The 13866-nt window shown below is 41.5% G+C and overlaps 1 protein-coding gene across 1 annotated transcript; it reads right to left on the minus strand.

Moving 5' to 3' along the window:
• Positions 1-265: 265 nt before the first annotated feature.
• cited4a (Cbp/p300-interacting transactivator, with Glu/Asp-rich carboxy-terminal domain, 4a) lies at positions 266-7150 on the minus strand. Its single transcript, XM_075449918.1, has 2 exons — positions 6999-7150; positions 266-3350 (listed from the first exon to the last, which is right to left on the minus strand). Exon 2 carries the CDS (start codon positions 3333-3335, stop codon positions 2616-2618), a length of 720 nt encoding a protein of 239 aa, XP_075306033.1. The 5' UTR covers positions 3336-3350; positions 6999-7150; the 3' UTR covers positions 266-2615.
• Between the last annotated feature and the right edge of the window lie 6716 nt (positions 7151-13866).

Consider the following 13866-nt stretch of genomic DNA (forward strand, 5'->3'; position numbering starts at 1 on the left):
CTCCCTGTTGACAGAGTGCTGACTCACTAATGTTTAGGATATGTGGTTTGTACTTTGCTCTAGTGTTTGCTCATCACTTACTGTGGGTGGGGAAGTGCCTTAAAACCAAAAACTCAGGCAAGTAAGACAAAGGAGCAACTTCTAAAGTAAATTTTTTAGACTGCTTACACAAGTCGGAACTTGTCCATTTACTATGTGTCACGGTGTACTCCTTCAGATGGCCAACAGTGGAAATTTAAATCAAAGCGATGCAATACAAAACAGCTCTTTAAATAAATATTTTATTTGAAAATAAATACATTTTCTTTAAAATAGAATCAATAACATTACAAAAGCTTTAAGGAATTGGGAAATGACAAGAAGGGAAGATGGGGAGAGTAGGGGTCTACCCAAATGAATCATGTGTAGTTTTGAAACAAGTACAATCTCACACTTTATCTATCATCTTAAGATAAATTCCCACAAAGCATTGTTCTGTACATTCTCAGCAGCTTTGTGGTAAAGTGGTGGCACCCCTCACACCTGCTTAAACATGCAATCTACTTGGTCTTAAAGCTTAAGGCCCTGCACCCAAAGACATTGGTGTACTGTATCTACACACCGTAAAAATGTAGGATATAATCTCTGGTCAACACATAAAAAAGAAATTAAAAAAAAATAAAAAATCAGCCACTTATTTACATTTATATCTGACAATGTTTTTGTTTTGTTTTTTAAAGTACCTTAAAAGTATTTCGATCAACTTCACCTCTAGTCTACAGTACAAAGATACAATACACAAAAAGGCTGCATTTACTGATATAGCAGTAATCAGGCCACTGTTTTTCCATTTCTAACTGTGAGGTTGTGAGTTTGTCTGGCTGTATTTTTTTCAGCCTAGGAGCATAAAAGAGCAGCGACTTGTGCTGGTCTTTAAATCCCAGCATTTCAATGCCCACTGTTTGACTCGAGAGCGTGGAGATGGTAGATCTCCAGGGAGACAGGGACAGCAGCACAGTTGCACTGGAGCAGATTAACACAGTGAACTGGTGCAGCGCTGACCCCTCCGACAGCTCCACAAATAGCTTTACGTGTGCAGTAGGTTCTCACACAACTGGTCTGCAGTGGCAAAGCAGCAACCTGGGCAAAAACCTAATTACCAACTGCACCAACAGCTTAGAAGAAGTACCACAGAACATATCCGTTTTATAATTATTGAGTCACTGGAGAATGCGCAAGTCAACCTCAATTAAGACAAGCGTGTGAGAACACGTCATTTAAATCTAATCATTAGAAAGCAGCAGAGTAAGCTAATCTATGGCAAAAAAAAACTTTGCTCTTCGCCTGCTGGTCCAGCATAATGAAATCAATTCCACAGGTAGTGGCAATTTTAAACAATGATTAAACTAAGTGCTGTCCACACAATGTGTCCACACACTGAAATCTCTCCCACTGCACAGCCTCCTGGCAGCTTTCTGGGGCGGCAGTTTTATGGAAGAGGATGTCATTCAATGGGATTTAAATGCATCAATGCACAGGTGTACACACATAAAAAAAAAAACATACAAATATACATCCTGCAATCACCCACCCATTTTTTTGTATTTTTATTACAATCCTGGATAAGAGAAAGAAAAAGCCTCGTGTTTGATTGGTGCTTTTTCTTGTTTGTTTGTTTAGCTTCTTAAGTATTAATATTCCTCTATTAAGGAGGACTTTATTTGTAACTAAAGTATGTTTGACATGTGACTTGACTTGAACATACAAATTATGTACATACAAAAATGTAGTTTAAGCCACTGCTCAGAGATGTGTTACTACACCAATTCAGTTACCGTAAATTAGCAGAGGTCATACATTAAATGAAAGCAGATCTTAGATCAGAATTGGGTGAAAGACGATAAAAGTTAAACAATCAATGTAGCACATTTGCCCCAAACAATTTAACATAAATTACATCATGTTACCCAGGAATGCTGTACAACCTCAACTCACTATCCTTACTAGATCTTATAGGAGATTTTTTTTTAAAAGTTTTTTTTTGTTTTTAAGAAGGAAGTCATTTTTGAAGAACCAGCCTTCAATATGGACACACAGATAATCCATTCTACACTTTCTCAATACCCTCTTGTAGGAGGAAATACAGTGGACAACCTTATATAAAAGATGTTTGCTACCAGTTGAAAGTGTCATCAGAAATAAAATACATTTACAGATGCCACTGAATCTAACAGAACCAGATGGACAGTCTTTTCGAGAAATGTTCCTCTATTGTGTTAAATGTAGAACTATTAAAAAGCCTTGGCACTGTAGGCACATGTGCTGAGGGCCAGATGGGTACAGGCAGAGCCTGCTACATCAGGATGCCTCAATTTTGGCCATGGGTGATAGATCTCAAGGGCACTGTCTCAAAAAGGAAAAACCTGGTGCTTTTCTGCATGTTTGCTCATTACAATTCTTCATCCACTCTTAGGCAGGTCAGTGTGAAGGCATACTAGACACTGTAATATACACAGACACAGAAACACCCAAACAGATAAGAGAGATTGTCTCCTTTTGCTGTGCTACTGTGGCCGCTAAGTCATTCTTTGGGGTGTCCAGTGCAAACAAACCGAATCAGCGTCCTGCTGATCTGATCAACAGCTCACCGTGCTCGGCTGCTGTTTGCACACAAAATCCGATATGAAGTCGAACTCATTCTGTCCCAGGAAAAGCTCGGGCAGCTCCTGAACACGGTCCAAACCAAACTCCAACACCAGTGATGTCAGAACCTCCTCATCAATCAGATCCATGTCCATTCCATTTAGCCCCAAAGGCCCACCAATATGCTGCATGCCTGAAAACTGGGCCGAGCCCACTCGGTACTGTGCACCATTGGGCAGATGGTGGCCATTGACTGAGCCCAATGGGTGTCCATGATACTGAGTGTTGAGTTTCTGCAGGTGCATGCTTGCCATGAGCTGCTGGGAGGTGAGGTTACCGGGAAGGTACTGCTGTGGGTGTCCACCCTGCTGCTGCTGCTGCTGTTGCTGCTGCTGCTGCTGGTGCTGATGGGCGTGCATGTGGTGGTGCTGTTGCTGCAGGCCCTGGCCATTGTACATCATGTTCCCAGACATCATTTGGTGGTGGTGGCTGGCCATGGTAGCTCCATTCACAGGACTGCCCATCCCTCCAGGTCCCACCATATTTGGTCTCTGTCTCATGGGTGCCTCCATGTTATTCTGAGGGTTCCTGCCATAGTGCATCACCTGGCCATTTGGCAGACTGCGAATGGCAGGTTGCCCATTGTGTTGCGGAGGTCCATTCATACCCATCCTAAATCCGTGGGTCATGGGCATCATCATGTGTTCAGCCATGGCTGATTGGTCTCCCTGAAGACACATGGGAACATATGAAATATATTAGATTTGTAAAACAACCTATGTCCACTAAAACAAAAAAATAAACACAAAAATAATTTTTTAATTAAAAAAAAAAAGGTTATACTTTATGGCTACAGACTTTCATTATGTAATCATTGTCTCTGCTCAATTCTTCCTGCTTTTGGTGCCAGAAAGTCTTCTTTGTTTTCCACTGCAGATAGAAAGCCTTCAGTGTAGGCGGTATAAACTAATCATTATAGCATCACCTCATGAAACTGCTCTGACAGAATGAGGGGAAGTTCTGAGAGAGTCTAGAGTGCCAATAGCAAGGTGGAAACTTGACACCAACTCGGAGTACGGAAGTGCTGGATATGTTTTTGGAGTAAGCATAACAACTATGGACTTTGGACCTCACCGAGAGTGAGCTGAGAGAAAGGGTAGACTTATATCAGTAATCGTTACACATGGATTTGAAATACATTCATTCATCATCACAGATTTTGCTTTCAGAAAACCAGCTATGGTACTGGCATGAGGAGGAATTAAATGATCCTGCAGAGACCTTATTGGTATGGAACAGTAGAATATAATGTTTTCTCATCACCTCATAGAACTACCTCAGCTCATTTGGAACCTGGACGAAGGCGTTACCACAAAAAAGTTTCATATAGGATTCACAATATAAATTACAATTGAGTTGTATCGTTCAGTGAAAAATAGGTAAAGCAGGGACATGTATATTTACAAAACAAATTTCTTTGTTCTTTTTTCCTGTTTCTGGTGAGAAATCAGCATTAGCTTGTTGTCAGACTAATACAAATTGTTTTTACAAGATGACATATTGTAGGCTTGTGACAAAGTTCTGACCACATACTTATTAAGTCACAAGATTTATTGTCCAATATTGCGCAGATAGCAAATACTGGAATAGTGACGTGTTACTTTAGCGCCACACTCAAAAACAAAACAAAACCAAACAAAACCCGCAAAAAGTAAGGAGAGAAGAAAAAAACACCACCAAGAAGCTATCGTATTCATGGTCTGCATGACAGTAATATTAATCATGGACGATTACATCGGGCGTCTAACATCGATGCTGGAAGAGCACACAGAGAGAGTCAGGAGATGAAGAATCGAGCGCAGGCAATACTTCTTCGTTTCATGAAGGAAGGAAGGAGAGCACAGCGCCGCAAACAAAGGAGACGACGTGTAAGTTTAACTTATTAAACACGCGCCAGTTGCGTCCTTGTCGTATGAGTAAACATTTCAGCCGTTATGCTACTGTTTGCGTTGAGCAGATTAGGAACATGAAGAAGCGAAAATCTGACAAGGGGCGTAGCTACCAAACACCTACGTCATGTTCCTATGGAACCCAGAAAAGACCCAGCCTCGGAGAAGGAGCTAAAATGGTTATAGGAACTGAGGGCCGTGGTCCCTAGATCCTGTATGTCTGAATTTGGGAAAAAAAATGGCCCTATTCCTGAAAAGGTTATAGGAACTGCAAAAGGTTCCTACAGTGGGAATGCACCTTTTGTCACTGTTTTGGATTGAGCTGTCACATTTTTCTTTGAAGTTAGAACATCTGTTCAAACTTGGGGAAACTTTAAACTACTAGTCTAGTCTGTAGGCCCTTTAGGCTATAGGCCGTATTGATGGATGCACCAGAATATTAAAGGCAGTTTGTTATGTGATGCAGCAGAGGGCACTCTAGAATCAACTTGACCTAATGCATACCCTGATAACCTCACAGTCGAATAAGCTAATGTTATGTTTGGTCAGTTACTAAGAAAATGGAGAAAAATTGCCAGTAGGGCATCCTAAAAAGTCAATCGCAACACCAAAAAATCTGAGCAGCAGCGTTTGGAAGTATTTTGAATTTCAATCCATAAATGGTATGTCTACCATGACAACAAATCTGCGGGTCACCTGCCTCCCACCCAAGTAATGCAGCAGAAGCACCACATAACCTAGTCAGTGTCTGGTGTTTACAGCCGTCAGAATGCCTGCTGTTTGGCACAGTCCGCTACAGCAGGTACGTTATCAGGAAGTTGACAAAATAATATCGCAGAGGGGATAGCAAGATTTTTTGGCTAAATTATGCAGCGCATGCATCTGTATTGTTTTGGGTGAGAAGTTTAAAAAACTATTATGAAACTGGAATAAAATTGTAAGCTGCTCTACAATCTCATCACATATAGTATAGCTGCATAACATTACGATGATACTAAAAGATAAGACACTTGCTCTAACCACAGAAGGATGTACATCGCTGGCCACACATGCTTATGTAAGAGTTACAGCTCACTCCATGGGACTGACTCATGAGAACTTGAAAACTTGAAGACAGCATTCAAATATATTTGAGGAATTGCATATTTATTTCAAATTCATTCAGACTCGCTTTTTAAAAATAATACAGCCCTAGTTGTGGGTATGTCCGACTGGAGCAGTGAGGAACATAGACATAAAAGTCACCTACGTTTGCCCTCACTTTTACAAACGAATGTCATAATTTGACATATTTCAAGTTTGAAAAGAGCAAAGAAAAAAGTGTATTGTGTCTTTTCTAAAAATTTAGAATGGTGATCAGGTCAGAATAACCAACATGAATGATATTTTTTTCAGTAAACTCTTTTGTAAACTAATCTTTTTAAGAAAAATACGTTTTTTGTTTTCTTAACAGACCACTCATTGGTTACGACAGGTGGAATCTCCAGTGACCATTTTTCAGAGATTCACAGTTTTACAAATGTGTTGTACCACTATCACTTGAGTGCCTCTTTACAATAAAAGGAAAATAATGACATGTTGAAACTAGTGGCTTTCACCCTCACGATTTTAGTTTTCAATGTGAAGTCTTCTGGTCATATTGGAGGAATCAGAGAACCTTCAAAATTGCACCATCAGGGAATGACAACTGGATTTCACACAGAGGGCAGCAGTATCCTTGCAGCCAAAAGGACACAGACACCAGCGCGCACACGCGTGAACGCACACGCCTCATTCCCCACTACTATCAAAACACAACACACTGCCTCTGTCCTCACACACTCATGACTGAAAATGTTGCATTAAGATACCTACACACACTACAAATCCTGTTCACACATAATCTGTAATTTGATTGTTGAAATAAATTATACAATTTGGTGAATTTACTCAAAATGGGATGATGAGGACACCATGAAATGAATACTTGACAGTGTATTGTAACAAAGACATTTAAACACCACCACCCCAAAATGAACTCTGCTGGTTCCCCCGGCTGCTTTTAACAATTCGACCCCAATAGTGCTGATAAAACAAGACTTTCATCAGCAGCCTTTACTCTCCCTTGAACATTCGCTTGTGTTATCTAATTTGCCTCTGTGCCTCCTAACAATTCTAGACTGCCATTAGTCTAGCTTGCACTTTTTGAATAGATTGTCTGAGGGAGGGTGATAGTTGCTGACATTATTATAGACACATTTCTGATCTTTTTTTCTTCTTCGATGACATAAAACCGCAGGCTGTTAATAACCTTAAAGCGAAATCTTAATGTAACCACATACAATCAATCTGTTTTAATCAAAAAACAAATTTTAAAAAAAATAGTCCGAAGGACAAAGGCGAAGTGCTCCCTGTTTTTAATAAGAGTAACAGAAAACGACAACCTACCCGGTATATTAAAGTAGAATCCGTATGTAGAAGTTGGATAAGTGCCGGGCTCGTTCCTCCAGCTGATGCTCCGGCTACATGCAGCCCTACGGCGTTCTAATTGTGCTGCGCCTCGGTCGTCAGAGTAATTTGTTTTCTGGGTCAACTCAGGGATTATATACATGTATAAAACACAGAGAGAGAGAGAGAGAGAGAGAGAGAGAGAGAGAGAGAGAGGAGGAGCTACCGTCCTCTCGGTCTCCTTTGTTGCCATTGGTCCTCCCCCTTAATCACTGAGCAAAGAAACACACATTAACTACCTCCACTGATCCACTGGAGCAGCAGAGATCTGCACGTCCTCAACGTGCGCTGCATCCTGTAGAGATTTAACTGCTACCTGCCTTCATTACCAATACAATATTATTATCGATGATCCTTACTCTTTGCTAAAAGCTTTTTGTTTAAAGAGCAGCTGAAAAGGATATTTCATGCTGCAGACACAGCAGAAACACTTCAGCTGCTGAGAAAAAGTCACTTAAACAACACCACCCTGGAATAGATCTGAATAGTGAAAGTGTGGTTCAGTGAAATAGGCTGATAATAATCTACTGTAATTATAGAGTTTAGCTTTCTAGAAGCATTTATATACTGAGAGTTCAGGGGGGATATTATTTCAACAAAGATAATTCTTCAGGAGATGTGACTGAATGAAATATTACACAAATTACAACACATAATTGTAAACAAAAATGTTTATGAAGACATGGTAAAACAATACAGGAAGGCCAGTGTGAAAAAAAAAACTTTTAAAAAGAAGTCTCTTTGATATGGAAATTAGACTAATTGCTACTACATGCTGTTTTTAAGTATTTAAAGAAAATGGCTAAGTGCAATAGTGATTGCATTAGCAATTTGTGATATCAAAATGGCACCATAACCATGTATACTGGTAATTCGGGCAAAACTGACTCACTGCAGTCTTTAAGGCTAAACAGAATTGTCCATACATTCTCTGTTGATGCCTCACAAACACACGTCTATTTGTTATTGCATTTTGCTGCCACATGGGGGTAGCCTCTGAGTCTCTTGAGGGCTGCTCTTGGTTGTGTTAGTGCTGTTGCTGTTCATTCAGCTTTGTACTGCTGTGAAAAAGAGAACGGTTCTAGAGTCCAGTAGAAAGTGAAAACCTTTCCTAGAGAAACATTAATGGCAAAAAGCAATTGAAAATAATCCAAGGAGTTGGAATAAAGGCAATTGGACTTCATTTCTTGGGTCTCTAAGACATTTTGTGTCAGTTATGAATAGCTGTTGGTGAGTTTCAGGCTTGAGAGCTGTTGAGAGGACATTCACACGTGGAAAATAGTTGAGGTGTCACTTAGGGCGTATTCAGACCAGGAAAGTCCGATAGTTCACTTGCTTTGGTCCGAACCTTTTTTTTTTCATTTTGGTGCGGTTCGCTTTCAGACTTTACATTTCAGTAAACGGACCAAAATATGTCAACAAAGCCACGCGCCCTGAAGTCGTTCGGCTATTGGTCAGAATCGACACGCGCAACACAAAGTGCTAAGTTCAAAAATGAATGTAGTCATGGACGCTTTCCGTGCCGTTATTGCTTTTAATATAATCAAAACTATATGTTTTTTTTCAACATTTTGCTATTTTCACAACTGTGTAATTACTATGCTGCTGTACTAGTAGTAGTAATTTATCAACAACGACGACAAAGGGCAAGGCGGCTACGGAGGATAACGCTGATTCGGTCTTTCGTTAGCTTTACCACAGCCGGTCTAGTAATTAGAAGAACGACGCTCTGTTCTGTTACCTAGCAGCAGACAAACGACGGATGCTCCCGAGGTACAAAAAAGCAAAAAGTCTGGGATTAGGTCCGGTCTGCTTTCACACCTCCAAAAGATCCGCACCAGGGTTCGTTTGATCCGGACCGAGTCCGACCTTTCAGCTCGGTCTCGGTCCGCTTGTTTGGTCCGGACCAGAGTTTGGTGGTTTGTATTCAAACCATCCCAAAAGGTCCGAACCAACGAAAATCTGGTCCGTTTGGTCGTTTGGTCCGGACCAAACGAGGTAGGTGTGAATACGCCCTTAATCACCTGATCATTATGTGGGTCAATTAGGTTCTTTTTTCTTGTGAATTGTTTACCTGCCTGACCAACATGTTTTACTACAGGGTCCAAGGTGTAAATGGTTATGAAGCCACTTGGGAAGCAGGGTCAAAGCTGCACTGAAAGCATTTGGTAGGTGATACTTGAAGCCTCCTCTTTCGTTCAGGGTTGTTTTTTCAACATTACCATCAACTTTTGTCCGATATCGATTGCGCCTTATCTGTGGAAAAAGGTGTCCCTTTAACCCACAGCTGTTCCTCTTTGGTAACACACACATATCAAACAGAGGAGACTCAGACCCTCATTGCTATGTGCTTACACAATATTTTTACATGTATTTGTTCTTTTGTTTCCCTTCATATTTCCGTATTTTACCTTTTATTGATTGTTCTTTATAGTTCATCATTCATTTTCTTAGTCCTTTACCTATTTTTTGTGGCACTCCTCTCATTCCATAGTATCAAGGACTATAGATCGATTAAATGCGCATGCCGGGAAAGCCTCAGAGGACCTGAGCCAAACTGTTGTATGTATAAAACTGTCCATATAATCCAGATCAGTTTGAGAGCACTGAAGCAGCTTTCATGAATTCAGCTTAAATTACCGTAGTGCCAAAACAAGCACTTATATTAAACTAAGTGCTCTTTTGACCTCCAAACAGTTGGCTTTTACAGGTGAACCAGTCAGTTTTCCACCACATTTCAGAGATATACGGTCCAAAATTGAGTATGCAGAACTTAACTTACCATTCGCAAGGGTAAAACTATTTATAGTTTTTTGTGTTTTCTTTTGCATTATAAAATATTCAAGGGAAAAAAAAAGCAGTGAGAAAACATTCCGAATGTTTGAATAAAATGACCTACTGATTTGCAGCTGTGCACTTTTTGTTTACGACTTCACCTCAATTGCTGTGTGTAAATGTGTTTTGCACCATCTTCTCTGCAGTAACTGGAACAAATATCTGACTGTAAGTTTCTCAGTGTGGGATCTGTAGAACAGGGTTTATGCACCTGCAGTGAACAATATGAGATGTAAATATTGTTTGTGGAGTAGGAAAAAAAACAAGCTTGCTTTTCCTCTGTGTCTTCAAGTTTACTGACACACAATTTTGGCTATTTTCTACAACTGCAAGTTCCGCTTTCACAGATGCTCAGTTGTTTTCTTCCAGTAATAACGAATACTAAATACTGCTTAAAAACTTTTACACTTCACTTCAATAAATTTTAAGGGAGTAATCAATTTTACTGATGTAAAAAATTTGAAAATGTTTGGTGAAACGACTCCAATGGGATGTCATGTTAAACGAGGCATTGCTGAAAGTAGGGTGAGGAAAGGACTCCTAGAGTTTGGACTGGTGGATGAGCTGAGGGGAGGCAAAGGCTTCAGATAAGGCCTGCTGGGCATCAGATGGAGGTGGTTATGGGTCGCATGTCGCAGCTGAGCTGGAGGGAGAATGATAGAGCAGCAGTAAAGGCTGAGTTATACTTCTTTTAACTGCCCTTGCGCTTGCGTCTTGCGCTTGTGTTAATGGCTCGAGACGTTTATGCTTCATTTTGCTTTGTCGGCGGTTGCGTGTGCTGCGTGGTGATTCACCGCCAGGACAGTAGGTGGAGTAGTGGGTTTTTTCAATGACAAGCCTACTACGATGAAAGGAAATTCACCGCCAGGACCTCTTCGGCAAGTCTCTCTTCGACTGGATTCATGCTTCTTCTTCTTCTTCTTCTTCTTCTTCTTGTAAATAGCCTATATTTTGTCAGATTTTCAACACCTTGGGGGTCTAAACGACTACTTTCTCGCCTGAAAATGTTTCAAATGTTGCTAAAGTTATATATTTACAGAGTTTATAGCTTAAGGGAGATCAGCTTTTCAGGCCGGCTGATTTCGGCTCGGGCAGGAGTGAAGTGCACCGTGTGTAAACGCTCTGCATGCTGTCAGATCGATGAGTATGCCGTTTTCAAGTAGTAGGCGGTTTCGAACACAGCCAGTGGCTTGTGCTTGCGTCTTGCGTGAAGTTTAGAAAATTGAGGTGACACACGCAAGCACGCAAAGGGGGGGCTTGCAACCGCGCAAGGGCTTGCGTTGAGTCTTGCGTTGCGTCTTGCGTCACCGACTATAAATCAGGCTTAACTGTTTGGCTCAAGAAAACAGGATGCACAATGATCGTTGGGCCACACCAGCGATGTCAAATTAAGACTGAGGGGAGTTTGACAGCATGTTAATGCAGAAGTGACAAAAGTAAAGAAGGAAATACTAAAGCTCAGGGAATAAAGAGAGGTGAGGGGAAAGAGATCTTTGTTACTGAACTTTTGCCAAAGCTACATTTGACTGCACCCTTCACTCGTGTAGTTACGAATTCTCTGTTGGTTGTAGTATATGTAATTAATCCACTCCACATTTTGTTAATTGTGATCCATGACAAAATAGACTCAAATCCAGCTGCAATCTCCCTGCGTGCTTTGAACTCGAAAGGAATCCCTCTCGGCTGCCCTACTGCATCCAAGCAAACGTGCTTATCCATGATATAGTTAAACTCGTTTACCTTGTCATACACCAACACAACCGATGTTTTCATCCTCACAAGTGCACAAAAACCTATCCCCCTGTTGGGTAACACATTTAACAAAACATCATCTCCACACATCCAGTAACTCTCAGCTATTGGGTGTGTCTGATCCCCAAAAAGATATAGAGTTAGAATTGTCATTTCTATATTTTCACATTATTGATCCAAATAAATAAATCCTAATAAATATTGGTTTCATATTTGCGTGTGGAAACCAAGATAAAACCCATGCGACATTGCATTTAACAGTAGTATTCCTTACGTGAATTCCACTGACATTATTAAATCCATCCCTTGTAAAGTATTCAAACTCACTATCGTAGTCTACTCTATAATCAGTCGGAGGCCTATCCTGTGATGTACTATGATTAAATTCAGCACAAGAAGACTCCAATTTGTGGCCCTTCCTTATTTTGAAAACAATTATGTAATTTATTTGGCCCAAACATCACACTGCACTTAATACCACACATAGGAAACAATAACCATTTATCCTCTTCCGATGTGAACCTACCTTCTCTGCATTCCCGTTGCCGGACCACCGCACAGTCCCTGAAGGTGTGTGGCTCTGGAACAACAACAGGCAATGCTCCTGGAGCGTCTGCGCATATGAGACACTCCGTCGCTGTCAGTTCTCTCGTAGTGTACCATGCCCATCTATTCCACATATCATGTGCTGCCTTAAACCATCTTCCACAGTTACACTGTTTTCCTGACTCTACCTGTGCATGTACACTCCGTCTGTTCTTGGATTAACATGATTATTCTGTCCTGTAGTGCTAATGGTATCAAGTCCCCCTAGACTTTCACGAGAAATCTTTCTATCCTTACAACCATTGTGACCAACTTCTTTTGACCCGAGGACAACATGATCTTACCAGATTGCCCCTTTGTCGTGGCGTCCAGAGGCGGTGATTTGGTCGTCTCCTCCTCCGGACCCATGATCCACACTTCCTCACACTTATCTTCTTCACGCTTAACAGATGCCTCTTCACGACTAGCTCTAGTGTGTATTGCTGGCAAAGTTCGTGGTGTGGCATGGTCTGAGTGGGTGTGTATTGTTGCATCATACTCATCTGACCCAGGCTGGCTACTTCCCCTGCGGGGTGGCTTCATCACGGGACCCCTTCCCGCCTCTCCTGTTTGCAGGATCCCATCCAACATCTCCAGGCTTCGTTCTCCTGAGCCCATGCTGTCAGCCAACACCCACACCTGGATGCTCATAAGTGTCAGAAATCTTAACCGCTTCCTTTTGTTCATCCTTTCCCTCGGACTCAACTCCGACTGTGTCTTTTAGTCCGAACCTTAGTGCAGTGATTCAAATGGTACCATGTGTTGCTACCTTCCATTTGAACTGCTGTTGGCGTTGCTCACACCACTGCGTACGGTCCTTCACGTCTTGGCTCAAGCCACTTCCTCCGGACACTCTGATGTGCCCCTGGTCGCCTGGCACCACTGGTCTCTCAACCAGCTGTTCGAGACCTGAGTCTCTGGTCTCCTCCTGTAGATAGATTGTTCTGTGGATTGCAGTTACTTGCATCATGTAAGCTCTCAACTCTGTTTGCATCTGCTCAAGTGGGGGCCCTTTCAAGGGACCTCTCAACTGAGGTGCCGGCATGGGTCGACCCATTAGCATTTTATGCGGTGTTAGTGCGTGACTCTATGAGTCTGCATACGATAGCTCATTAGTGCAAGCGGCAAAGCATCTAGTTTAGTTTAGTTGACGCACAGATTCAATTAAATTTCACTTTCCAGGTTCCATTGATCCTTTTACCCATCCCTTGACTCTGTGGATGATAAACGGCCCCACAGCACTGCTTGATTCGCAGCTGCTGCAGAATGCCTCTTGCACTTTTCTAAACAAACACTTAACCAGTATTTGAGCTAATCTCTGATGGAATGACAAACAGATGAATCAATTCTCTTACCAAAAAAATTTTACGACTATTTCTCCAATATGTATGACCAATATCCTTGTGGTGGCGTGACATCTGGCTCCAGTGACACCATTGGTGCCAAAACCGCAAGCTGGCACTTTGATGCTACTTTCGCTGCTTCATCAGCTGCGTTATTACCTTACCGACCATTTCGTTACCTTTACGATTATCTGACACTTTATCACTGCCAGTTTTGCGAGGAGCATCATGACTGCAATCAGCTCCTTCATTTGGACCTCCTGTCGCACTGGACTTCCGTCTGACCTCCTGAA

Source organism: Odontesthes bonariensis, chromosome 18 (genome assembly GCF_027942865.1).
Source record: "Odontesthes bonariensis isolate fOdoBon6 chromosome 18, fOdoBon6.hap1, whole genome shotgun sequence".
Lineage (NCBI taxonomy): Eukaryota > Metazoa > Chordata > Actinopteri > Atheriniformes > Atherinopsidae > Odontesthes > Odontesthes bonariensis.

What these genes read in the sequence shown, in the direction of transcription:
- cited4a (XM_075449918.1), bottom strand. Translation starts at nt 3,335, where the DNA reads ATGGCTGAACACATGATGATGCCCATGACCCACGGATTTAGGATGGGT.